The sequence below is a fragment of the Trachurus japonicus genome, chromosome 1 (assembly GCF_045865225.1).
Source record: "Trachurus japonicus isolate A0001 chromosome 1, Traja_1.0".
NCBI lineage: Eukaryota > Metazoa > Chordata > Actinopteri > Carangiformes > Carangidae > Trachurus > Trachurus japonicus.
The window spans coordinates 25,190,925-25,218,767 of record NC_140907.1 but is presented as its reverse complement, the minus strand read 5'-3'; the positions used below and the strand labels follow the sequence as shown (position 1 = coordinate 25,218,767).

General features: G+C 41.8%; 1 protein-coding gene across 7 annotated transcripts in view; it reads left to right on the top strand.

The window, feature by feature from the left end:
• lrba (LPS-responsive vesicle trafficking, beach and anchor containing) overlaps nt 1–27,843 on the top strand; it is a 187,461-nt gene that overhangs the window by 24,012 nt on the left and 135,606 nt on the right. For all 7 annotated transcript variants that reach the window (XM_085782186.1, XM_085782169.1, XM_085782144.1 and 4 more), the window contains exons 2-21: nt 3,107–3,338; nt 4,423–4,523; nt 6,143–6,238; nt 7,982–8,103; nt 8,868–8,994; nt 9,776–9,895; nt 11,692–11,838; nt 12,915–13,112; nt 15,615–15,748; nt 16,552–16,660; nt 17,079–17,231; nt 18,511–18,679; nt 18,992–19,071; nt 19,866–19,928; nt 20,514–20,611; nt 20,895–20,987; nt 21,992–22,100; nt 22,421–22,502; nt 24,538–24,661; nt 24,806–24,998. In XM_085782186.1, the coding sequence (XP_085638312.1) occupies nt 3,107–3,338; nt 4,423–4,523; nt 6,143–6,238; nt 7,982–8,103; nt 8,868–8,994; nt 9,776–9,895; nt 11,692–11,838; nt 12,915–13,112; nt 15,615–15,748; nt 16,552–16,660; nt 17,079–17,231; nt 18,511–18,679; nt 18,992–19,071; nt 19,866–19,928; nt 20,514–20,611; nt 20,895–20,987; nt 21,992–22,100; nt 22,421–22,502; nt 24,538–24,661; nt 24,806–24,998 (2,550 nt within the window). The remainder of the gene's footprint in view (nt 1–3,106; nt 3,339–4,422; nt 4,524–6,142; nt 6,239–7,981; nt 8,104–8,867; nt 8,995–9,775; nt 9,896–11,691; nt 11,839–12,914; nt 13,113–15,614; nt 15,749–16,551; nt 16,661–17,078; nt 17,232–18,510; nt 18,680–18,991; nt 19,072–19,865; nt 19,929–20,513; nt 20,612–20,894; nt 20,988–21,991; nt 22,101–22,420; nt 22,503–24,537; nt 24,662–24,805; nt 24,999–27,843) is intronic.

Here is a 27,843-nt window from a genome sequence, read left to right as displayed (position 1 = left end):
AATTAAAAATCTGTCAAAGTAATTGCTAATTTCTCTTAAACTACAAATCAGGCCCGACGTCTGCCCCTGTTGTCCTCGCCTGCGTGCCAGCCTGCCAGGTGTGTGTGTCATTGTAGCGTGGCGCTCTGCTCCGTCTCCATCCTCATATCTGCTCTCAGTCCCCTTGGTCGACTGACTGATGGATGGATGGCTCATGGACGGTGTCAGGCTCATAAATCAACTACCATTGTGGCAAAGTGGCGCCGGGCAGCCATTAATGGCGGACCTGGCTGCAGTCGGGGGCGTCCGCTCTGAAGTTAGTCCACTCCACTGTGCAGACAGCTGTGTGATTTTTCAGTGACTTGCTAAACGGAGACAAAAATGTGAAGGAGTGAAGCATTAACAGCATGTACGTGTTATGAATGTTATATTTTATAGATCTCTGATTTGTTGGTAACAGGTAACTGTCATCATTCCTCCATTGGAAGAAATATTATAGCATATAAAGTAGCTAGTAGATCATTTTTTAGGTTTTATTTTTTCAACAGTTAATTCATCGACACAAAAATCTGAATTTTACTGGGATCTAACCAGTGATGTTTGTTTGAATGCCTCCAGTATCTGAGTTATCTGTATCTCTGCCCCCTCTCCCCTGAAACCAGTGACATGCTGTTTGTGCTATTCATAGCATTGAAAACTGCAGCAGCAAAAGCTTTCATTGGAACTACTTTCTACTAAATAAATCCGTTGTGTGGATTATCCAGAGTAGCCGGGCCATTGTTTTTTCTGAAAACACATTGCTGTTGAATTTCTTTTGAATGCTGTGAGCACCACAAGTCTGCATTTAGAAATTGCACTCAGCTCCAGTGTTGAAGGGCGAGCAGCGACGACGACCTCTGATGTGGTTTCTTACATCCAGTTTATGTAAAAGCAAAACTCTGTATGACAAGACAACAGTGGGGTGAAAGGAACAATATGCATTTTGGTAATTTGGATAAACAACCCTTTAATTGATTTCAAAACAACGTTAAAATTATGATTTTTATGCAGACTAAAGCATGAAAAATAAACAAGTCTCTTAGAAAGTCATCATTTATTGGGAGCTGTTTCGTTCTCAAATATTGTTGTATACTGTGATCATTTATAGAGTAAAACTGATCAACCCCAAAATAATATATGTGATTTTAAATCCACAGACTGTCTACACACGATGTTTAGATTTCTTTGTCAAAGAAATATTTTCACTCTAGACTTAACTGTGCGATCATAAAACTGCTCTTGCTGTTTGTTGGACCTCTTAGGTTTCCCTCTATAATAAATGAAGGTCTTGACGTTATCCTGTAAAGTGCCTTCAGGCAATGCTTTACAAATGGTGCCATACAAATAAACTTGAATTGAAATAACTGAATCTCCTGTGACGCTGTAATGAGCACTTTCCAAATTATTTGACACATATTTGAATATTTCTATGTTTAATAGTCAATAAATGAATGTGTATTGTAACAGGCTACTAAAGATAACACTGAACTGATACAGTTTGCTCTTGAATTGAATGTTAACACTGTTGCTGTCATAGTAACAATGGCTGAACATGCTTCTTGGCATTTTATTATGACAATTTTCTAACATTTTTACATTGCATCTGAAAACAAAGGCTGTACGGAGGAGATGGATAAAGGGAATGGGACCTCTTTAAGCAGAGGTGATGAATGACATCATCACTCTAATGCTGATACTTAACATGAAAGAATAAACAGTTATCTATGAGATGAGGTTAAAGGGACAATAGGTGAGCTGTGTGTCAGCGTTATCGCCACCGTGTCCCCTTGTCTCCAGCCTCACCCCCGGTGTCCCCTCGTCCTCTCCTATCTTGTACCCGGCGCTCACACACAGTGTTATTCCCACCTCACTCATTTTAATGGGACAGTTTCCATCCCCTGGACCAAACGATATTGTTTTCACAGGCAGCTTGTTAACTGAGTACGACTATCACACTTTCTTTCTTTTTTTTCTTTCTCCAGTCACACCTCCTTGATTTTAAACATGACAGTCTTACCTACAATATTAATTTGACATCAACATTGTTATTTTCCTTATCTTTTTCTATTAGGCAGGGTTCAATAATAAAAATGTCATTGCAACTATTAAGAAAAGACAAATTATGACATTTATGGCCCATACAATTTATTTCCACACACAAAGAACATTCGTCCTCGCTGCCTGCCCCCCCCTACCCCGCCCCACCCCACTCTGAACAAGCTGAAGCTGAAGATCACTGCAAAGACTGACTAACATGGTGGGATGCATTTACTTGAATAGACTCTTTTATTCAAAATACAGGCTTTATTTACAGGTTTAAATACAGGTTTTGCTTCTTCTTTCTCCCACAGCGCACCGTGAAACCCGTTCATGAGTATAAAACATGCAAATAAGCGGAATAACCATCCTCAACAGTGTCTATTAGGAGCTGCTGTTGTTCAATATAGATGTCAGGATGCGATTTTTATGTCACTCAAGCTGCATCACCGTGTGTTTTCTCTTGAAAATCCCATAACTGAGAATTAATTTCAGCCCATGTCTGTGTCTGCCAGCCCGTGTCAGATGCTGTTAGTATTCCAGTGGGTCCTACAGGAACAAAAGACCTCTAAATACACTTCTCACTGTTCACGTCTGTCTGGATGTCGGGCTTAGTTTCTCTGACATGGCTACTTGTTTGATATTTTCATGCTCGGAGTTTATCAGGGTGTCTTCGGGCGAGCTGTAAAAAGCACAGTGCACTGACAGTCAGACAGAGACACTGATGGACCGACAGGGACCCGTGTTTCTCCCCTGACCTTTAATCCACTTGGCTAGCAGCGGCTCTGATGCATGATTAATCATCTGTTTAGGAGTGTGCACACATAATAATGCAGTGCACATATGTATGCCCTTTTGAGGCTCATGGTTATGTTTTTCTGGTGATAAAAGAGGAATAAATTGCTCTTTTGAGTTTTTTTTTGTTGTTGTTTATCGCTCAGTTCTGAACATTCTCCATCCCCCCCCCTGCCCTCTCCCCCTCTTCTCTCCCTCCCTCTCTCCCTCCCTCCCCCTCCTCCCTCCCTCACCTCTCTTTGTATGTGTCCTCCAGCTGGTTGGCGGACAGTTTGACCTGGAGATGAACTTTATCATCCAGGAGCCGGAGAGCATCGTGTGCATGGTCGAGCTGCTGGACAAGTGCGAGCCCACCTGTCAGGCCGAGGTCTGGAGCATCTTCACCGCCATCCTCAAGAAGAGCGTCCGCAACCTGCAGGCGTGCACCGATGTAGAACTCATCCAGCTGGTGCTGCAGCGCATATCCACCACCGACAGTATGATCGCAGGTACTGACAGGCAGAGTCTGTGGAAAACTTCTCCTCTTGATTTACTTTGCTTTGGAGGCATAGAACACAGCGTTTTCTCTTTATGTCACTGAACCATAACAGGAAGGAAATGCAAGCAAATACAATTCACAAATCACAGATAAAACTCCACAACATTTTTTCCTATTCAGTCTTATTTGAATTACAGGTCATGGTTTCATCCTCCAGCGTTGCACACACTGATGCCTTACGCCGAGTGAGGACAGAAATCATCCTGTACAGTCTCCCCTGAGTCTCAGTCTAGTCTGTTGCCCATCTGCAAATTACTACAAATTAATCCTACAGTGTTCGGCTCAGTGAACTTCTGCCAGCCAGAACAGCGCTGGCCTGGAGGGTTTGTGCAGTCAAGCAAGGACGATAGAGCCCCGCAGTAACTAGGCAGCTGAAAGTAATGGTTATAGTTAGGTTCACCAGTCTACAAATCATCATCTACTGTATTACTACTTACTTACTCTTGAAGTCTTTCAAAAGTGACTTTTTTTTTGGTGTTTCGAGATTAAAATGCTTCACATATAGAGCTTTTGGCCCTTTAATCTCAATGACCTCCTGTTTTGTTACAGATTTTTTATCTTTCCCTTCATCTCTTCACATCATTTGCCTGAAAGACTAACTGCGAAGTACAGAACCAAACAGCACGGTTTTAATGCTTATGAGGAAAAAGACCTGCCAGATATATTTCTCATCCTTGCATTTGGATGGTTTAAATCAAGGCTGGTTCATGCACACTCCAGTCATAGATCTGTCATTCTATGCCTCATCATTAGTCAGTAATAACTAATGAAGGAAGCTGCACAGTCGCAGGGACTCCCAGAGTGTCCTGTCTATTTTAAGTCCTCTCCTGTTTTTTTTAAACTTGGGTCCGGCTCACCCTACTTTTCTTGTTAAATATGTTCTGGTAGCTATGGCTTCACTCACTGCAATATCCATGTTATAAAACTGCTACATAAGATTTTAATCGTTCTGAGGTCACTTTTCGAGTTAATTATAGCATTGTATGTCAGCCTGTATGTCTGTATGTGTTTAATCCCTGCCCTCTGTCTTGCAGACCTGCTTGTGGACATGCTGGGCGTGCTCGCCAGCTACAGCATCACGGTGAAAGAGCTGAAGCTTTTCTTCAGCAAGCTGCAAGGGGAGGAAGGCCAGTGGGTGAGTCAGAGTCACGCCACGGCGATCCGTCTTTGTCGTCTGGGGCCTGAATGAGGAATGCGCTAGCAACACTTCAACCGCTGCCGTCCCGCAGGCCAGTGCCCTCATCGTAGACAAGATAAATCACATGAAAAGCAGACTTCTACTCCACAGTGGTCCTGCATCCAGAGCAGCACTACATTATTGATATTGGGTAGTTCATGAGTTTCTAAATTTACGTCACTGTTTTCACTCTAAATTTTTACTATAACGCTGAAGTGGTCCGAGCCAAAAAAGACGAAGCGTTTGCACAGTTGCGGGACATTAAAATAGACTGACTGAGCTGAGCTGAATGTGGCTATTAGGAGAAGAGCCACCGTGAACCTAAGATGTATGATACCTCAGCAGAAGATAAGTTACTGCATCCAGACAGAGGCAGCGGCACAGAGGGAGAGACAGATGAAGCGAGGAAGAGAAGGAGAGTAACCCATTGATCACTGACACTAATCAAGTTGTCAAAGAAATAGGGCAAGTTGATTTTATGCTTCTAAATTTCACCTCACCCTCCCCGCTTTCGAGCAGCTCTCACCGCCGCTGCTTTTTTTTTTGTTTGTTTTTTTGTGTGTGTGAAATATCCAGGGAGACAGGGTGGATGAGTGCAAAACTCTAAAGTGCCATGGTGCTGAAAACTATAAACTACAATTGTGTTTAGAAATGTTAAAAATATGAATGTCTCACTCACATTGATCTGACACTAGTTAAGAAAATACAGCGCGTTAGAGCAGCGTGTTTTTAAATGGGTCTGATCACTGAGACATTAAGGGCTCTGTTTTAATGATTGTCGAACAACGACTTAGCAAAGTAGCTTCTCTGTAGAACCTCATAGAAAAGACATCGATGACACACGACGACGTTACACAACACGCGACACGTCACAAACAACGATCTGACCTTCTGAGGCTGCGTTGTAACTTTCCAGCTGACCTATCCTGACATCTAAGAGCATTTTCAGCTCACTCTGCTTGTGTGTAACAGGCAGAGTCTCCTGACAATGTGCCGTCTTAAAGTAGCATTGCTGCTCAATCAATCACAATTACTTTTCCACTGACCACCTGCCTGACCCGACCACACTTCATTTGAAAACCAGCTCACCCATGGGTGCGCAGGTGGGTGCAGGTGTATTTGGTGTTGAAACAATGTGGGCAGTGGGCATGACACTGACAACTGTGTTGGTATAAAAGCAGCAAAGACACTTGGCGTTGCGTTTGTTTTGCGTTAAGTGTAACATACAGTACAGCTCTGGGTCTGCTGCTCAGTAAACCTCTGTGGATGTTAATTTAGAACAAGCAGAAACCCTGCTTTTAATCATTTGTGACTGCATTCAGGCTCTGTTTGTGTGTGCGCCTATTTGGACATTAATCACAAGTTAAGTCAAGTCACAGTTTATTTATGAAGCACATTCATTTAAAACAACCTCAGTCGACCAAAGTGCTGTACAGTTGTATACAAATACAATATAGTTGATCATAGACACTATAATAAATAAAAACAATACAAGGAATAATAAGAACTCAGTTTAAAACATACCACATTACCAGTTGTCTAAAATGATCCCTGCGTGTTTGTGTGTTTTTCCTCAGCCTCGTCACGCAGTGAAGCTTCTGTCGGTGCTGAAGTACATGGCTCACAGAAACGGTCCCGACTCCTTCTTCAGCTTTCCGGGGAAAAATGCAGCCGTGAGTACAGTACCACATTTTATAGCTATAGCTACCACTGCACTTCAAAATAAAATACCCCCCTCTATTCTCCTCCCCTCCCCCCACCCCACCATTCCTCCTCCCGAAGTGTGTTTACACAAAGGCAACGAGCTTACAAGTGAATTTAGAGATGACAGTTAAGAAAGGACTGCATCATGTTTTTTCGCTGCCTGTTTCTCCTTCCCCTTATAAAGAAGGTTTCATAAAAATCCTAATATGAGGGAGACAGGCCGGACTTCAGATGCTGCGTGGTGATCTCCCCTGAATCCCTTTCATAATAAGTGCTTTCTGAGCTGCTTTCCACTGAGCCAGCCCTTCACTGACCCATATAATTTTGTCTCATTGATAAGCTTCACACATTTTCTTATTTATTTATTTTTGAGCCTGCCATCACAGCTCAGACCCTCCTCAAGCCTTAAAGGCCCGTGTACTTTTTCTGACATGTTTTGAAGTTTGTAGGAACGAAGCTGTGTCGAACAGCATGCTCTCTGATGAAACGGTTTGTGTTTCACTTTAAGGTTTTAGCTTTTAATCTCGTTGTGCTGCTGTGCAATGACAAAATAAAATTCTGATTCTGATTGGTAAGCATGTGCTCTTTAAGTCTGCATAGTTAATGTGTGTCTGACTTAATTACTGGTGTCAGGGCAGCTCAGCTTTGGACTATTCAAATCCTGCTGTGGGGACTTTTTTATGTACTTGCTCATTAGTTTATTCAAAATGTCTGCTTTCACCTTGTTTCTTGTCATTAGTGTAGTTCTTTTTACGGACACACAATGTTCATTTATTAGTTTTTTGGGGGAGTAAAGACAAAAAACACATCACAGCATCAGAGCTTATCCGGATCCTTTTTAAATATCAAAAACAAGCTTCATTTGTGGTTTAAGGTTTCTTTTTTTTTAGTGTATTGTTCTCTCCAGTTTCAGTGTTTGTCGCGCTCCAACTTTACAGAAGCATTGTTTTTCTCATGCATGCATGATTTACCACATTCAATGAGAGGTGCGCTTGTTTTTCCTCTTCCTGCCACAGAGCATGGTGAAGCAAGCCAGAAAGTTCATTTCAGGAGGATTTTCTCAAACCTTAAAACGTCATAATGACTCTGTATCAATAGTAAACAGGAACAGAGTGTTTGGGACTTTCAATTCATAATCTGTTTCATGTCTTTAGGAATGATCTGTTTTTGTTGGAGCAAATGGCAAACGAATAATTGTACCATGAAGATCTTTGATCACCACACAAATGCATCTTCTTAATGATCTTTTCATTACGTGCGTGTTTGTGTGTGTTTGGTTGATTGCCAGATTCTGTATGTAACCCTCCTTTGCTGTGGAGGTGATGGTGTTTTTTCTGAGTGCAGACGTCTGCCTTGTGGCTTTGGGTTCGATCTGGTTCATCTGAACTCTGTTTGTGCTCATCTGTGTGTGTCAGCATAGTGTTTGCACCTTCCTCCCCTTCCTGTGTTGCCCTGCTAATGAGATAGGAAGACCTCGGAGTACACAAACACACACACACACACGCAGAAACATAATTCAGAGCAATGGTTTTCTAACTTTTCCTCAAAGAAATTGCTTCATATTTGTTTGCTGAAGCCCACTTTCTGTGCTGGTCATGTGACCTTCTATACTTGTTAATTAGGTTTTGTTGTTAATTTCCTGTCATTACACAGGTGGCCAGGATCCACATGGTGTCTCATGCTGTTTTCTTCTGTCATTTCTTTCCTACCAGGCGATTGCTCTGCCTCCCATAGCAAAGTGGCCGTACCAGAATGGGTTTACTTTCCACACGTGGCTCCGCATGGATCCTCTCAACAACATTAATGTAGACAAAGACAAGCCTTACCTGTACTGGTAAGTAACATAAGAATGATATAACTCTATGGTTTACCTTTTATTTGGGATTCAAATGCTTGAATATGTGAAAAAAGAAAAAAAGGCTCAAGGAAGTGGGACACATTGTAGTGCTAAGAAAGATGAAAGATAGCATGGCACAGCTGGATCAGATTTAAGTTCTGTTTTTAAGTGTTAACATCGCCCCTGAAATGTGTTTGAAGCTTAAAGCCGTACTACAAAACGTATCCAGCCTCACAGACGAAATAAACAAACGATTGTGCTTCCCTCCCTCCATCTTTCCCGTCTCCTCGTCCTTCGCGTCCTCTCAGAGGAGCGAGTAAATCAACGCTCCCGCTCATCTTATTTTCAACTAAAAATTAATTTCTGTCAGAAATCTAATTTACACAACGGTGATCTGTTTGGGCTTCTGTGAAAATGATAACTGAGCCGGGCAGCCGACGAGCTGCTCGAGAGAGAATCTGTAATAAAAGCTCCTCTTGCCCTTTTTAAAAAGAGATTAATTCACTAAATCACATGCAGGGGTCCCGTCTCGCCGGGACACAGAGAATGATGGGAAGAGTCTGTGAAGTTGAGAAATTATTGTTTGCCATCTTTATCCTTTTGAGACCCTTTTTAAAATGTTTGCATGATATATTAGACACTATAACCCATGATGCCCTTGAAAGTAGACTGCGTGAAAGTGAGCAGCCTGGAGCTTAAACCATCGTTGTGTGTTTTTGTGTTGTGTTTATGTACTTTCCCTTTATTTCCTTCTTTTTCAGTTTCCGCACCAGCAAAGGCCTAGGTTACTCGGCACACTTTGTGGGCGGCTGTTTGATAGTGACCTCATTAAAATCCAAGGGAAAAGGATTCCAGCACTGTGTAAAGTACGACTTCAAACCGCAGAAGGTACAAAAGGAAAACACAAAGCACAACACAGGCTCCGGTTCGGTAACCCCCAGCACACCGAACATTCATGGTCACACAAGATGACAAATCCTAGAAATATCTCTGTAGATAGATCACTGAAATCATATGTCAGCACACACATAATCAGTCTCTCACACACACACAGACACACTTACACTTACGTAGACACCCATGCACACAGAATAAATCTAGACCTTGCTCTATGAAAAATCTGTCACATCTCACCTGACTCTGGGGAAAAGTAAAACTAGAGGAAGCAGGAATGGGGGCGCTGGGAGAGAGGGATTATCCACTTCTCTCAGTCCCTCTCTCTCACAGACACAGTGAACACAGTGACGACCGTTGCAGGCAGCAATGAGAGCCTCTGCCTGTGGACAATTTGAAACTTCCTACCTCCCCTCCTGGGCATGAAGGCACCACCTTACCTCAACAAGCCTCATGAGGACACGGAGAACTCATTTTAGTTGATTTTTTTTTTTTCACTCTATTTTTAATGCGTATTCCTCCATGTCCGGAGGTAACCATAATAACCTATTTCACAGTGGTAACTGTAGTCTGAGGCTGAGGAGAAAACTAGAAAACCAAAGTAGGTGGCATTGTAGCTGGAGGCGACCCAGTCCTGGAACGTGATGGAATGAGGCTAATTGAACAACTTATATCCCAATGCTGACTTATTGATCTCTAGTTGTGTGTGTGATTGATGCTCTGTACTGTGACAGACCCCAGTGTGAGTGTCTGTGTGTGTTTCTTGTTGTTGCAGTGGTACATGGTGACTCTTGTCCACGTCTACAACCGCTGGAAGAACAGTGAAATCAGCTGCTTTGTGAACGGAGAACTGGCCTCCTACGGGGACATCGCCTGGTTCGTCAACACCAGCGACGTGAGTATCAACAGTCCGAACGTGTTCTGATGGATTTAATAAGTGGAGGCCAACACGTTTCCCTGTGGTATTTCATTTTCAAACAAAGTGTAATTAAACTAGTCACCTGCTTGATGTTGTTTCCTCCACCAATTTTGCCAAGTTGCAGAAAATACGATGACATCCTGAGCCACAACACTGAATAACGGCCAGAGCTGTTTTTGCAGAAAACATAGTGAAGTGAAAATGTCATCAACTTTGTTTTTCCAATCAGACATTTGACTTGAATAAGGTTATAATTGATGAACGAATTTGTGGCTACATATCATTCCCCCTCTCTCTGCCTCCCCATTTCCTGTCTGTTTCTACTGTCCTATCAACTAAAAGCAAAATAAAATACTTTAAAAAAGTATTAGTATAAGCTCATATAAAAAAAGTGTTTTGTAAAGTCACAGTTTGACAGAAGTGATGAACTTCCCTCTGAGTGTTCCTGACAGCACAGTGTGAAATCACTGTGACCTTATGGTATGACCTTTAACCACCAAAATTTGATCAGTCCAAGTGAACATTTTTGCCAAATTTGAAGAAATATTCTCCAATGGCATCACAGAGATACAGTATCACATTCAGAAGGTCAAAACCACAGCGACTGAGACCTTAAAGCTTTTTTTATTTTTTATTATTATATATTTTGTTGGGCTTTTGCCTTTAATTGATAGGACAGTTGAGAGATACAGGAAATGGGAGGTAGAGAGAGGTGGAACAACATGCAGTAAATGGCCGCCCGATGCGGAATTCATACCGGGGCCAACTGCAGCGAGGACTGCAGCCTCTACATATGGGGCGCCTGCTCAACCCACTGCTCCACACGACGCCCTGAAACCTGAAAGCTTTGACCACCAAAATATAACAGATTCATCTTTGAGTCCTGGTGAATGTTTTTGCCAAATTTGAGGAAGTATCGTCACGGCGTTACTGAGATATTGTGACAAAGAGACGCATGGACGGGCAACCCAGAAGCAATACGCCTCAGTGCCGGCAGCTGCCAGAGGTGTGGGAGACGTATTGTTTGCGATAAAAAATGTAATAAAAGTAGTAAAAGTCTACACTGGGAGGTGCAGGTGTGTGTTCACATACAGCCTTTCTGTCAGATATCAATTTCAAATCCACATATTGCTGCAGGAGTTTGTACCAGAGCAGAACTGAGAAGCGCAGCCTCCGTTTCATGGCCTCCCTCTCTCTCACAGATATATCTAATCTGAGTCTTTGCTGTCAGAGGCCTTGGGGGTGAAACCATTCTCTCCGTCTTTTAGCGTGGATAGCGCAGTGGAAAATGACTACATATACAGCCCGCGCCTCTTCTCACCATCACCATATGAACTCTCTCCCAGTCCCCAGGATTGCTTTCTGTCATGCTGAGATATGAGGTTTCTTAAATCAAATTTTGCTCAGGACTGAAAATGCCTCCGCAGCGTGCTATAATCCGCCAGATGTGTCAGGATGTCAGAAAGCAAATTAGCTACTTGATTGAGACGTGGCCTCATCATTTTCAACACTTGTGCTTATGCCTCGCTGACCATGACACGAGGAAGATGGGACGTTATCATATTAGCCACAGTACGCTCATAGTTTGAGGCTGTTGCCATTTATAGCGAGTGTTAACATGAATGTGCCTTTTCCCTCTACTTCTTTCCTGCTATTTTTGGTTTTGTTTATCCTTCCTTCTTGTCTCACTTCCTTATTTACTTTATCTTTCTTTCCTTCTTTTCATCTGTGTCTGTGTTTTTTTTTTGTGGTTTTTTGTTTTTCTGCTGCAGACATTTGACAAGTGTTTCCTGGGATCGTCGGAGACAGCAGATGTCAACCGTGTCTTCTGCGGACAGATGGGGGCAGTTTACCTGTTTGGAGAGGCGCTCAGTGCTGCTCAGATCCTGGCCATCTATCAGCTGGGTCCAGGTTACCAGGTCGGCAACGAACAAAGCCTGAGACATCTGTGCAGTTGTAACATTTTCACAGTTTACACAAGCAGATTAAGTGCGATGGAAATCAGATACGATCTGTAATAAATTTTAGTCAGCAGACACTGACACTTTTTTTTTCCATTTTCGTTTATTACTTTTTTCCTGTTATTCTGCAGAACCAAACAGTACATGACACCTGCCTTAACACCCTTAATAGAATAAGTAAATTATATATAAAAGTAGAGTAATTATGAATAAATGAAATAAATTAAAACAGTTAAAATACCATCTTTCTTACAAGGAGGCATTTGCAGTGCCAGCATTATCGTTGTATAGGAATATCTCGTTTTTTTTTTTTCAATGATCATCAGTTCTAACAATTTAATTTAGGACAATCCATCTTACTCAGTTGAACACCTAGGTATAGTGTTACACTCTTGTTCCTTTGTGTTAAAGCATTCATCATCAGTTGTAGACTCTTAGTCACTCGTTCAGTTATATAGACGCGTTTCAGTCTCAGAGTTTCGCACCCACTCGTGGTTGGAGTCACGGTTGGTGGTTTAGCATCTTTCCAATTTACCGTAATCATTTCTTAACGTTTCTGTGTCTCTCATTTGCATCATACATCGCTTCAGGTTCAGCTCTCAGCAAAAGTAACAACGGATAAATCATGGTCATTTTCTTTTTTTATATAATCCACATGATCTCCCAATTTGGCCACGTTTTCTCCATCTTAATTCCCCAAAATGTTGAAATACGGAGGTATGTTAAAACACCAAAATTCTATTTCTTGTTAAATTCTTTCAATAATTAGCTATTGATTCCTTTATAACAATTAGCATGTAGGTCCTCTCTAATAGTATTTCATTCTTGTTCTGATTTTCCTTAACTTTTAAAGTTTTTTTGGAAGGGTGTAATCTCTTATATGTGCCAGATGGACAAAGTTTTTTTTTTCTGTGATAATATGATATGATGAAATAGTCCTCTTATCTGTTTGGGTTGTCACTAGACACTGACACAGTTTGTATGGTGGCTGATGAGGTGAAGTTATTAATCAACTCTGTGTCTTCTTTATCCAGGGCACGTTCAAGTACAAGGCTGAGAGTGACCTGCTGTTCGCCGAGCATCACAAGACCTTACTGTACGACGGCAAACTGTCCTCCAGCATCGCCTTCACATACAACCCTCGGGCCACAGATGCTCAGCTCTGCCTCGAGTCCTCCCCCAAGGACAACGCCTCAATTTTCGTCCATTCCCCGCACGCGCTCATGCTGCAGGTGAGATGCCTTTGATGTAACATTGTGCTCGTAGAGGAGGTGATAGCCGATCCAACTGGAGTTTATTGCTGGAATTGCTATTACTTAACTTTCAGCTGAAGCCACAACACCACATTGACATTAGAGCAAAGTCAGTGCAGATTCATTCACCACTTGCACGTCTCCACACTCCTTCCCTCCCACTGTGCTGCATGTACCACGCTTTAGTCTTCCTTTCTTCCTGCGCGGTAATGAAAGTGGCCCAGTTGGCATCTTTTCATTTTAATAGCCTCATGAGGGCAGAGGTGCAAATGTGTTGAGCAAGCCAGACTCCTGCAGCTGCTGAGAAATGCCATCCTAGTGCTCTAGTTGTGGAATTGGCTTTAGTGGTGCTTTTTTTTTTTCCTGTGAGAGGAAGGAGGTGAACTTTTGTGGAAGTTTTCTATATGCTGCGTGGATATACACACATCCACATCACACAATACTGTTCCTTCACTCACTTTGAGCTGTCTTCTCTCAAGCACTAATTGAGTTTTCTCTCATGCCCTCTCATCAAAGAAGATGCTTTGTTTCCTTTGTGAGGGAGGCTTTACTGCCACACAAACATATGCTCCCTCCACCACACACACACAATGTGAAATATGAATGACTATGTGACCTATATTCTCAGCTTTGCTATGCCATGCTCAAAAATTCCAATCCTATAGAGGGGGAAAACTTTCGCCAAGCTAATGTTGGTGACACAACACCCAACACCGACACCAGCTCATGCACCAGATTACCAGAATATTTTCCTCATCTTCATTTTTTCCACATTTTCTAAATCATTAGTCAACAAAAGACACAAAACTAAAGAAACACTTGGACTTAAAGGGATAGTTAAACATTTTGGCAAATTTGCCAATTGCCATAATCCCCATAGTCAGAGAGGTGAGCTGCTCAGCTAATGCAGCGGAGGCTCACGGTACTTTCGCCTTTCCTTTATCAAACTCATCAAATCAGACAACTCCAAAACATTCTTGTGGAGAAGTTGTGACCTGCACATTCACCACGCTATGAAACAATCATGTAACATTACAAGATGGAGTTATTTTCCAGGCAAATGCGTAGCCAGAATTACATTCCAGACACGGCTGCTGGGTGGAGTGATTTCAAAAACACAAGTAGTTCAGAGTATTTGCTTCATGTGTCATGTGTAATGTTACATAATTATACGTTATTATTTCATAACGTGGTGAATGTGCAGGTCACAACTTGTGACTTGAGTTGTTTGTGATTGTATGATTGTGTATTTGATGAGTTTGATGAGGGAAAGGCAAGAGGGAAAAGCGCCTCCGTTGCTTTAGCTGAGCAGCTCGCCTCTCTGCCCCGCGGATCTAAAAACAGTTTGTACCGACAATCAAAGGTAATGAACCCACCCCTAAGTCTATAGGGATTATGGCGATTGGCCAATTTGCCAAAATGTTGAACTATCCCTTTAACACTTCCTGAATTGTGTTCTTCCTCTCAAATATGAATATTTTTCAAACTGAAAGCTACTGAGATATTTTGCAGCATGTATTTGATCACATGATCATTTAAAAACCGTCAGGATGCACCTGTTTCCTCATCAGCTACTTCTCTGGTCTGCTGCTGTGTCTCCAGTATATAAAATAAAATATTTCATAAAAACTGACACATTCACTTGATATCTGGACAGAAACTCAAGTCATATTTTGATATATCCACCTGTTTTATGTTCACTCCTTGCAACCTGGCTGCTGTCATAGAGAAGCCATGGTTGGCTGGCTAATTATTACATTAGCTAACACGGTCCAGTAACATCGGTTAACATTTTTTGCCCCAGTGGAAAGACGGGTGATGTTAGGTAGCTTACCATACGCCCCCGCCCCCACACTCACCCCTCAGCCAGTCAAATGCTCACATGCCTAAATGAGTTGTCTTGGAGACGTAGCCTCTTAGGAGGCACATCAGAATGATCTAATATGACTTAACTCCAAACACAGTCAGAATGAGTTCCCTCACATAACGGTGGGGACGTGATGTCACCACACAAATGCAAACATACCCCACTGGATACAAGCTCACTGTAAGGCAGGGGGCTCCAACCTTTTTATAACTAAGAGCTCTTGTGACAAAAAAGGGGGTTGAGAGCTACTCATGTTTTATATTACTAGCAAAACACTGAAACTGATGTTTAAGGTCATTTAACAAGTCATTTCAACTCTCGCTGCTCACATTTTTTTACCTATCTAAAAAAGCACATCAGACAAAAATGAAGCAAACAAACAAACAAAAAAAATCATAATTCAATTAAACCTGAACACACAGACACATGACACCTTTCAGGACCATTTTTTTTTCACATTTGATGACATAACTCTGCACCCAATTTCCAATTCTTTTAGCGCACAGTTGCTAATTTAATCCACTTCACTGCAGTTATCAGTGTGACCCACATAACAAATGCCGATCATGTACATTGTGTGTCTAAGTGTGTTTCATGTGTGTTTCTATCTGTAGGACGTGAAGGCTGTGGTGACTCACTCGGTCCAGAGTGGGATACACTCGATCGGAGGCGTGCAGGTCCTCTTCCCTCTGTTTGCACAGCTGGATTATTGCCAGCCTTCCAGCCATGAGCTGGACACCTCTGTCTGGTAACCACGCACACACACACACACACACACACACACACACACACACACACACACACACACACACACACACACACACACACACACACACACACAGACACACACAGACAGGCACATACATACAGTACAGTGAACAATCTTTTGTATCATTCAGCCATTGTGAATCCATACAACAGAGTGCTGCTAGTTTGGGCTGTAAAGCTGCACTGAAGGCCAGTTATGCTGCATAACCATTAATATTTAACTAAACTTATTATTATATCATATGATTAGTTCTTTTGCAGTAAAATAAATTAGCCTCAGATTGAAATATTATTTACAAATGAAATGCTGAAAATTAGACAATTTATAGGTGTTTGATACAGTACATTATTTACTTGAATTTAAAATGAGACTGCACCAGGCATCACTGTATGTTCAGGATAAGGTAATGTGGTAATCTATATAAAGATGAAATGAAGATATACGGTACTCAAACAACCTACATATATCCTATAAGTCAATATTTGCCATGTGTGCCAGCTTTTCAGTCCAGCACCTCAGACTTGGAGAGTGAAAGCTGTTGAGGCCATCTCACTTGTAAACTGCAGTGTTGCTGTATCTGCTCCCCTCAAGGTGATGCTAAGTAGAATCTGTTCTCCCAGCACAATGGGGACACGACACCCTCATTCAATCACATTTCATGTAGGATATGCCCTTCACAGCCAGGGCGCCCGTCAGCAGCTTACATAGATTATTGTCACTGTCTAACTTCTCTGTCTCATCCTGTCTCTGTCTCTGTCCGTCTCTCTCTGTCTCTCACTCAGCTGCACTTTGCTGTCCTTTGTGATGGAGCTCTTGAAGAACTCGGTGGCTATGCAAGAGCAGGTCCTGGCCTGCAAAGGCTTTCTCGTCATCGGCTACACTCTGGAGAAGGTGAGACGCGCACAAAATCGGCTCAGCTCACAGAGAAATACACAGGAGGGCCATCCTCCCGCACCAGTAGCTGCACTCGTAATGAACCCAGAGCAAATAATGAGGCCGATCTCGACTCCCTCAACGCCACAAACACACCAACACGGGCACACACCACCAACACTTAATATGAGACAGATTTTGTTTTCCCTCAGCTGCATTTAGAGGTCACAGCTGGCTTGTGTGCTTGTTAGACAGAAGGAGAGCTCCTCCACTTCTTTGCCTGCATGCGTCCCTTCCCTCCCCTTAAACCCTCTTTCACCACTTTTTTTTGTCCCTCTGTGCCGTGACTCCTTTCACTGACATATTATCTCCCTCTCCTTTCTCACCTCACATTGTGGCTCTTTGTGCCTCGCTGTCTCCCTGTCTGAACTCCAAGTCTTCCAAGGTGCATGTGACACGACCCGTCCTGGAGATTGTGCTGGCCTTTTCTAGATACCTTAGCAACCTGCAGAATGGCATCTTGCTGCTCAAGCAGCTATGTGACCACATTCTGTTCAACCCTGGCATCTGGATCCACGCCCCTGCCAAGGTAACCGCAGTACACACCTACACACATTCACACAGCAGCTCATTATTCTGCATTTGGTTATGTTGTCATCTCCTTCTCACTGGTGATAGTCAGAGCCAAAGCATTATTGTTTTTAGGTTGTTTTGGGGTCATTTTGCTGGAAGGGTATCTCAGTAACACTGTGATGGAACTTCTTCAAATTTGGCACAAATGTTCACTTGGACATGAAAATGAACCGAGTAGAGTTTGGTGTTTTAAAGGTGGAGGTCATGGTGATTGCAAAACTTTTTAAGGTTATTTTTATTTTGGGGCATTTTATCTTTATTAATATTATTATTATTGTCATTTTGTGATATGCTTACTGATCCGAGAGGTCAAATAAAGGGCTCCTCACAGTACCTTAAAGCAACTCATGGTGCCTTCAGCCATAATGGTCCCACTCTTTGGAACTCTCTTTTTTATGAAATTCGGTCAGCTCCAACATTTTTATGTATAATAGTTATATTAGTATTCTTCCTTTAAAACTAAGCTAATGACTTTCCTCTCAAGCAAGATTTAGTTGAGGTTCCCTTGTACATATCATTGTCAGTGGTTGGCAATATGAGGAAGTATGTCCTGTTATGTCTGTTATCATGTTGCTTTATTATAACCCTATATGTCTTTTTATCGTGTCAGGATCCAGTACTGTATGTGTTTTATTTAGTCCTTTGACTTTTCTGTATCATTTAAAGTACATTGAGTCTACACCTGGCGTTTGAAATTTTCTATATACCGTACTTACTTACTTATTCAGATGGGACAGTGGAGAGAGAGGATTTTAACCCATGATCACTGCAATTAGGATTAATTTTACCTACCTACCTTTTTAGGCATTACTCAAGACTTTACACAAATAGTTTATAGTTTGTTTGACTCTGGATAAACTGTGATGTGTCCTAAAAATAATGGTGGAGGGATACAACTCTGAGGTGATAATTCTCACATGCACAGAAAACATACAGACCTGTAGAGTCAGAATGACCTCCTCCTGCTCTGTATATTTCTGCCCTAGTTTTTCTTTTCCAGTGTCTCAGAGTTCAGCTCAGAGTTCAAGGTTATCCCTTCATCTTTGACTCCGTGACTATTTAAATGAGAGTGGCTTGCCTACAACCCTTATGGGCTTAGAAGCCTCCACACTCCTCTCCAAGGAGCAAAAAGCTAGGACACACCAAAACCGGATTATTCCATTCAAACTATCAAGTGTGTGTGTGTGTGTGTGTGGGGGGGGTAGTGCTTTCATTTCTGCTCTATCTTTTTGCAGGTGCAACTGACACTATACACTTACCTGGCGACAGAGTTCATTAGCACCGTGACCATCTACAACGCCATCCGCAGGGTGGGCACCGTGCTTCAGGTCATGCACACATTGAAATTCTACTACTGGGTTATCAACCCACAGGACCGCAGTGGAGTCATCCCCAAAGGCCTCGGTGAGATCTCACACAATGCAAATATACTTTGTACCGTATATGTGTGCACTGCATACTATTCACTCCTTTGAATCTCACTGAATATGTACATAATGCTCCGTTGTACTGATGTATGGGGTTCACATATTAGCATGTACATAGAAACGCGGATTCACACATAGGAACACAAAATTGACACAGAGTAGAATAAAAACTAATTTCTCTATTATCATCATTTCTCTCATTTCTCTTGCACCTTTGGCTCATCCATTAGCTGCAGTCGTCATCATCATTAACAGCCATTGTTTGCTGTCCTGTTTTTGTTTTTTTCAGATGGTCCGAGGCCAAACCAGAAGGAGATCCTGTCTCTGCGAGCGTTTCTGTTGTTGTTTGTCAAACAGCTCATAATGAAAGTAAGTTCATGTCCTACCAGGGGCCAGACACCCACCTCTCCTAAAGAAAGTTTTGAATCGCTTTAGAAAGAGGCCCATTTAGATGCCAAAGTTATGTCACGCTTATAGTACGATCAGTGATATACTGTATGTCTCTATGTATGTGTTGCTGCTGGTGCTTTCTGATTGCAGGCTGATGCAGTACATATACATAATACATACAAATATAATACATACATAATGAGCATGATGTCACCAAGATAATGTGCAACACTTAAAAGCATTTACCTTGTGCCATTAATAATGTGTATGTGGAGACTGTGGATATTTTTTATATATATATTTTTTTTATTTATCAAAATGTTATTAAAGCTAGAAAAAATGAAAAATAAATTATAATCCGGGGAAACCAGATTTTATTTTTCACAAGAAAACCAATGAATGAATATTTTAGTTGATGGGTTTTTATGCTTTGATGTGATTTTTGGTTGTAGTCCAACCAAAAATGATGATGGTGTCACGTCTCATCTCCTCGTGTCAAAGTTAAATGAATGTGAATGTGTCTCGCTGTTTGGTCAACATATTCACATTACGCAGGATTTTTCTGTCAGATATTATTTTATGTGTTTGGATTAACTTAACAATGCAATGAATCTACTTTAAGACATATGGTGATATTTGGAGTTAATTTAATTTACTGTTCCTTGGAGAAGCACCGCCTCTCTCTGGTAGCATCATACATTTGTGAAAGGCCTTTGTGTTCATAAACATAATGATCCCAACTGTAAAATGATCCGTGTCATTATTTTTTCCAGGATTATGGAGTCAAAGAGGACGAGCTACAGAGCATCCTCAACTACCTCCTCACCATGCATGAGGTAGGCATGCTCACTGTTATTCTTGCAGCCGATGCCTCGCCACCAGATGGCAACACGACACCACGGTGCTGTGCTGCGCCGCCGTCGTCCTTCCACCATCTGATTCGCAGAGCAAGAGCAAACAGTTCCTGTTGCTAAAGGCTGCATTTCTGTTCCTCGTTATTTTTCCCCCCCGTCTGCCAGTTAGATGTCTTGACAGAGGTGGTTTTGTTTACAGTGGAGTGACGCATAACAAATGAATCAGTCAGATCAGTCAGTAACACAGAGATCCTTGTAAGAATAAAGGGTGATTACAACACGGCCTGGAAGAGACTGCCACATGTAGCAGCCCTTCATTTTATAGAGCACATACTGTAATTCAGATGCTTATGATGGACTCCAGTATTTCTACTGGTTCTCTCATTACTGCTGCTACTGCCACTGGTGTACAAAGCAGGAATATAAATATCCATAAGCAACCGCACACATATTTCCCTTTCATCTTTTATTGACATATTCAGTTGGCTTTGAGGTCCTCGTAATTTCAGATATGCCCTCATAAGATGACTTCCTCAGTAAATGTCGTGCTTCTCTTTGTCCCCACAGGACGACAATCTCATGGACGTGCTGCAGTTGTTGGTGGCTCTGATGTCCGAACACCCCGGGTCCATGGTCCAAGCCTTTGACCAGCGCAATGGGATTCGGTAATGATCGCTGTTCGTGTTATCGGCAAAATGTGCTCATAGTTAATGTCAGTATGTTTTTACTCAGATTTTTAAAAAAAAGTGTGTCACAGTTGGAGCTGATTATTTTAATTGTCATAGTTTCGGTCTTGTGTCACACGTTAGATTACGGAGGCTGAAGGGTTTCATTGTTCTTTGTTTCAAACATAGAAATATGTTTGTAATTATAAACTTCTGGTGTCTTTTTTTGTTTTTATTTATTTTAAATGTATTAAACTGAATTGAGCTTTTTTCTTTTTCACAGTGTCATTTACAAACTTCTGGCCTCTAAAAGTGAAGGAATAAGAGTGCAGACGCTCAAAGTGATGGGATACTTTCTGAAACACTTGCCACCAAAGTAAGTGAAATGTCAAAGCAGAAATTCTTTTCACAATCTTATCAGACCATACAATGTATAGTGTGTTTTTCTCTGTAGTTCATGTTATGTAAAATATACATGAAAGCAAATACAGTAAAATCAAGAAATTAATGCAATCACATTTTAATAAATTTGATTGTTGATTCCACAGTTTTCATTCCTCACATTTTTCTTGTGGTGGTTTTGATTACTTCTCCACTTAAATGTGTTCATATAAGTTTTAAAACAATGAAAACAGGAAAATATTGTTGTATATATTGTTGTATTTCACAGAGGAATCTAATTATGCAGTTTAATCCCAACAACACTTCCAGAACGGGTCTATTCAGCTGCCACTTGTGCCTCTTTTGAGCTATTTTAGGTGGAAATGCCTGATGAAATTCAGGTGATATAAGAATCCCTTGTTATTTGTTACGTCTGACCATCCATTGCAGTGTAGTGTGAGCAGCTTCTGCTGAAATAGGAGCAACTCTCGGCATCTCTCACTAACAGCTTTTAGGGCCTTGTGATCCAGATGTGCGATGGATCCTGCGGCTATGTGCAAACATTCGGCAGTTTGCTGAGTTACAATGCAAAAATTGGAAGTGATCCATGATGGGAGATGAAAGCAACAAAGACTTTTCAGTGAAGCTCTTCTCCTACTTAGTCAGCAAGGATTCTTCTTTTTCATTTCCTACATGTCAAAATGTGAGCAGGAGCTCAGCTGATTTATACAGCTACACATTTCAGCTGCTGTAATTATTTGACTCATCAGAAACTCCAGACCTTCCCCCTCCTTGTTACTTCTCAACATGATTTTAAAAATGACTAAAACAGAAATAAAAATGACAGATGTGGAATTTGTGTGCGCTGGTGTCAAGTCAGTTTTGTATAGTAACATAACGCTCCAGTTTCGAGGAGGTGCTGTGTTACTCTCTCAACAATGATCGGGAAAACACTGATGTTTTACTGACTGACCTTTGATCTCCCAACGTCCTGATCAGGAGGAAAGCTGAGGTCATGCTGAGTCACGGCCTCTTCTCTCTGCTCACCGAGCGCCTGATGCTCCACTCAAACCAGTTCACCATGACAACCTACAACGTGCTCTTTGAGGTCAGTGCTCTGCCCACGTTCACTCTGCATTATAGAGTATTTATGTTTATTTACGTTTTATGTGTATGATTCACAATAGTGCAGAGTTTGAAGTCGACACATGAACCATTGTCAAACGTTCCTACTTAATATATGAATTTAATGAAACACGTGAAACAATAAATTCTACAGTTGATCACCTGTAATTATTCCCCAATATACTGCATGATGGTGAAACATATACATAGCAGTGTGTATCCATCGTGGGGTTTGTTTCTCTGTTATTGTTGGGACCGATGTAGATATTTTATGACTTGAATCCCCTCTCTGTCCCGTGGTAGATCCTTACAGAGCAGATCTGCACTCAAGTGATCCATAAACAGCATCCGGACCCCGACTCCACTGTGAAGATCCTCAACCCACGTAAGTGCCTCCTCTGAGCCACACAGCTCTCCTAAATCATCCCCTGCAGCGTACCCTCTACATACCTACTGCTCCATCCTGCGCTGGAGGGGATATTCCCCACGGCACCGTGCGATCTCTATATACAGTCAGACAAATGAAGGACATAAATTCAGCAGCCGGAGGTTATTTTCATACCGAGTGAACCCAGCACCACGACGGTGCGAATGCTTTGTGCGACAAATATACACACGTCTACTAGTTTTATTGTCAGGGTTAATTTACATATACAAGAATGATAAATGTAATGAAATTCTTATTTGGACTTTAATCAGTGTGTCATTACATTTCAGTGAGTTTAGAGTTTGTTCATATGAACTGCTTACAGTAAGATAATGTTGATACAGTATTTATATGTTCTATCCATGGAGTAAATATTTAATGTTGCAGTGTATATATATTTTAATTTAACATCAAACTTATTGTATCATTTAGATATTTTATATTAGATTTTACAATTAAAATGAAAAAGTAATTTAAACGGAAATTGAAATTTAATTAAGAATATGAATGAATCATTGTGGTTGGTCATAACTTAATTCCAAAGAGATTTAAATCAAAGTAATGACTTAAACTGTGCATATGTATGCATATATTTCTGTCTTTTTTCTTCTTCTAGTGCATCATTACCATAAACTGAGAGACAATCTGATCTGCTTTAGATCAATGTTCCCATCCTATATTTTCATGCTGTTACTCACCTCCAATTTCATGTCGGCTCACAAAATGTTTTTGTAGAGTGAACTCTGGGGTATTCATTTCAGCTGAGAAAAGAAAAGAAAACATCCCTCTGTCTTTTCTACCGGTGCTTCCACACACACGCGCACACACACGCACACACACTCTTGCAAAACAGCTTTAATCAGTTTGAAATCCAAGCACTTGGTGTAATCACAACCAAGGTTTACTTCCAACCAGCCTTAATCTGACAAGGTCCTGCTGCAGTCACACATTGATTATCTTAAGCCTTTATTGTGTTAAAAACTCTCCTACCCAACCGTCCTAGACAGGCGATATACATCATAGAAACCTTGTATGGGTTTGTACATGTGAGCACATTCTATGGAACATAGAGTGGTGGTCTGTTTCTCCTTTGCCGTGCATTCTCTTGATTTAATCTGCGACAAACTCCCAAAATGGCCCCCTGATTGCAGTCTTTAGTAACGTCAGAGCCAATCAAACAAACCGAGGAAGTACCGTTTCCCTCAAATTAACTCAAGGGAAAGGAACCAAGAGCAAATGGAAAAAAGAAGGGAATACGCCATCCCTCCATCCTCATTCCCGGTACATGCTGGGGTAATTTTCTGGCGGTAAAGGTTCAGCGACTCATAATTTGAGTGACTAAGGCGTAGAAACAACACAACCGTCTGCTGGGGCAAAGGGGGCAGAGGTTAGCGCCAAGGTCTGAAGAGACAAGTGAAATCCAAGCCCCGACGTCTCTCCACTCACAGCAAATGGACACTGACATTGTCTAGATAATTCATCTAAACAGTCAGTCTCTTTGGTTTAACCGAAGCCAAGCCTTCCAGAAGGGCCTGCGACTCGGGCTCCGTTTGAAACTATACCAAAACCATTACACTATAATAAAGATCAATGGCCCAGACTTTTTTTTCACTCTCCTCTGTTCTGTTTTTCTTACCAAAGGCGCACATTTTTAGGTGTGTACAGCTGGGAGTTGAGATAGTTTGTGACACAATGATTTGCACATGTTGAGGCCAATGTATGGTTTTGTTGTTGATTTCTGCCATTTCTGCCTCAGCATCCAAAAAGCAAGTGAATGTTGGAAAATCCAAACTTTTTTTATTATTATTATTATAATCCTTGAAAATAGAGCTTCCTGTAATGTATTACATTACATAATTGACAACACAGACACACATATCAGATGAAGAGGTATCGGGACGTTTTCAGGTTGTGTTATGTTCATTTTTGCGACTCAGCCATTTTTCATTTCAGCCTCGGAACAAAACGGCTTTGTTTGTGTTAATATTTCTAGAAATCCTGAAGGTAATAGCTGCTCTGCTGAAGAACTCTCCCCCATCCCCTGAAAGCATGGAGGTGCGACGGGTCTTCCTGTCAGACATGATCAAACTGTTCAATAACAGCCGAGAGAACCGCAGGTAGGAATCCAGCCACTTCACAGCAGAGAGATTCTCTCACACACACACAAACACAGATGCACACACTCTACTCCACACGGTGTTTATGTGCCGGTGGGATTCACACACCACCTTCTCATCGCCGTGCACGTTTTTTTGTTGCAGGAGCCTGCTGCAGTGCTCGGTGTGGCAGGAGTGGATGCTCTCTCTGTGCTTCATCAACCCGCGAAACAGCGAGGAGCAGAAAATCACGGAGATGGTGTACGCCATCTTCCGCATCCTGCTCTACCACGCCATCAAATATGAGTGGGGTGGCTGGCGCGTCTGGGTGGACACCCTGTCCATCACCCACTCCAAGGTCAGAGCGCTCATTAAATCCATGCATCCCTCTCTCACACACACACACACGTGCTCACACACAGGTTAGACGCAGCTTTGTTTATCTTTTTTTCTGTGAATCTTCTTCTTTCTCGCCATCTGTTTCGTTTTTACAGTTTTTTTGGGGGGGGTTCCGTTTCTGTTTCTTTTCATTTTTAAATCACACACTCTTTATCTCTCTGCAGTAAACACAAGAGCATACACACACACACACACACACACACATACACTTGCACACACACACACTCAAATCCTGCTGCATTATGGTCAGCCTAAACATTCACCCCATGAGTGTAACCGTAGCCGTCCTCCCACAGTTTCGGTTCCCGCCAAACAGACAGCAGTATTCAGTCAAAGCCATCGGCTCTGTCACCCATGTGTTTAGCTTGAACCTGACATAATGCAATTCATCAAGTAAGAAATTAGAGAGCATTATCGTCTCACAGTGTAGGCTAGCATAGTAATTGAACCTTGCCTCTCAATGCCCATCAGATTAGACTCATGGAAGCTATACGGTGATTATAATTTAAAAGCTAGTTACAGTATAAACCGGTGGGAAGGAATCCACCAGCCCCCTCCACTCTTTATTTATGTATAGGGTCTCTTTCTTTCACATTGCACAGATAAAAATAAACTTCTGGCACTTCTTATTTCCAAAAGCTGAATTCAAAATGCTGCTTTAGAAATTCAGTGTTGATATCATATTACGCTACCCTGGTCCAAAGCAGTGAAGTAATTGAGGTTGGTGTCAGATTGTGGTCTGGGGGGTTTTTAAGCCTGGCAGATTGAAGGTTGAGTTAAAGAAGTGCTCGTGATATGAGACGCCTCAGCTTCACTCTGCTGTGGGGTTGTGGGGTGGGGGATGCTGTGAGCGCCGGCGACCAGTAGGGGGCACAGACAGACTGCAAGGGGGAGAGGATCAATGTGGAGGCAGCAGTTCGGCGCGACTGCTACATGTGTGTACGTCTGCCCCCTCTGCTCTGAATACTGTGGAGGTAACTTGCAGTGGTAGGAAAAGATAAAATGAACATACAATACAATGGTGTGAGGATGTTTTCTGTGAGTTGGTGCGAGGTAGCCGGAGGAACTATTGACTCAACACAGTGATGGAGAAACTGTAACAGCAGAAGTTTGCATGATTTATTGTATTGCACTGTCATTACATCACTGTCTACTGAAAAAGTCAGATTTAGAAAAAACAAAAACAAGCCCTGGGATAAATGTTATTAATCTTTCATGTTATTAGCTGTTTGTGAATGACATCAAATCAATGCAGGAATGAGTCATTCCTTAAAGTTTTGTTTTGGTTTCACCTGTTCATAAAACAGAAACAGAAAGTGTTTTGTTCTTCCCTGCATGGTGAGGCCGCCTGTAATTGCCCCTTTCCCTATAATTACACAAGATTAATGCTGCTTCTTCCTGGCTCTAGTATCAATACCCAGCACTCACCTAACAACAGGATTTCACACGTACGCTGTGTGTGAGTAAACCCACGCACTTAAGAGTAAGATGCAAGACACACACACACACACACACTCACAGAGCGGCTGTGAATCGGATAGTTGCATTGGGAGCTAGCCACCAAGATACATGCATCTGCTATAAAAAAAGCTAAAGAAACTCAATTGCAATTTTATTGTCCCGTTTGATAGATTTCCTGCCACCTTTGTAGCACCGAAGCTGTTTGTCACTGTTGCTCTCTCCTCCCACTGCTGCAGGGCTGTGTATTTGCACGTGATTGCATGTGTGTGCGCGTGTGTGTGTGTGCACTCGTATTTGTGTGAATGTGAGTTACCAGGCACATTTCCTCTTTGCCCTCCTTCTCTCTTGGGCTCTAGTAAGCCCTTCTCTCCGATCCCATTGAATATTCATCGGAACCATGCAAGAACAATCAGAGAAACAAGGCCTCATAAATACAACCAGCCCACTGGGGGCCTCTTGATAAGTGCATATATGCATTCAAAAATACATATATACACACTTCATCTTCACATGGACACTATGCTTTGCCTGTTGTCAACCATGGTAAAAGTGTCAGCCAGCCATGTGCAGAGATAATTTGCCTGATGCTGAATGTATGAGACACATTTTTCTTCTTCTTCATGTTCATCTTCATTTCAATTTTTCCTTTAATAAATTATTGTTTTTTTCACTGCCTAATTTTAAATTTTCTTGCATAGAGCAGGATTAGGAGCTGTAACTCTCAGTTTTAAAACATTTTTTGTGGAGCCCATCAGCCACCAGAAGAATATGAACCATATTATATATCTTTTTAGTTTTTGAACAGTCATGCTAGTCTGTAGGTGTAATGTAGTACCTGTAGCCAGTTCGTTTTCACCATGATCTACAAGTTTATTGATAGTTTATTGATCATCCTGAGGTTTTTTTTTTTTTTAAGTTTTTTTTTTTTAAGTTTGTGTATTGGGTTGTGTGTGTGTGTGCTTGTGTGTTTGCATGCGTACAGTGTATCCTTTTATGTCAGTCATCAGCGAGCGAGTGTATCTGCATATGCATCTCTCCGAACAGACAGATGTTCCTGCAGGTGGGCACGCTGACACAACAGCCCTCCCACTTTCAACCCACACACCCACCCAAGGTGCCCCTCGTCCATCTCTGCACACAAATCAGTTTGAAAACAAGGAGATCTCCGTAAGAGAGAGAGAGAGAGAGAGAGATTGGGGCGTGAAGGTCCCGCTGTCCTTCAGGACTCCCACTGTCAGCTAACTTCATTACACCTGTCAGACATTTTACCACAAAGATAAATACGAGTCCAAATGAGCCAACAGATCTTTGACAAAATATAATATACACAGAGGCCTTTTTAA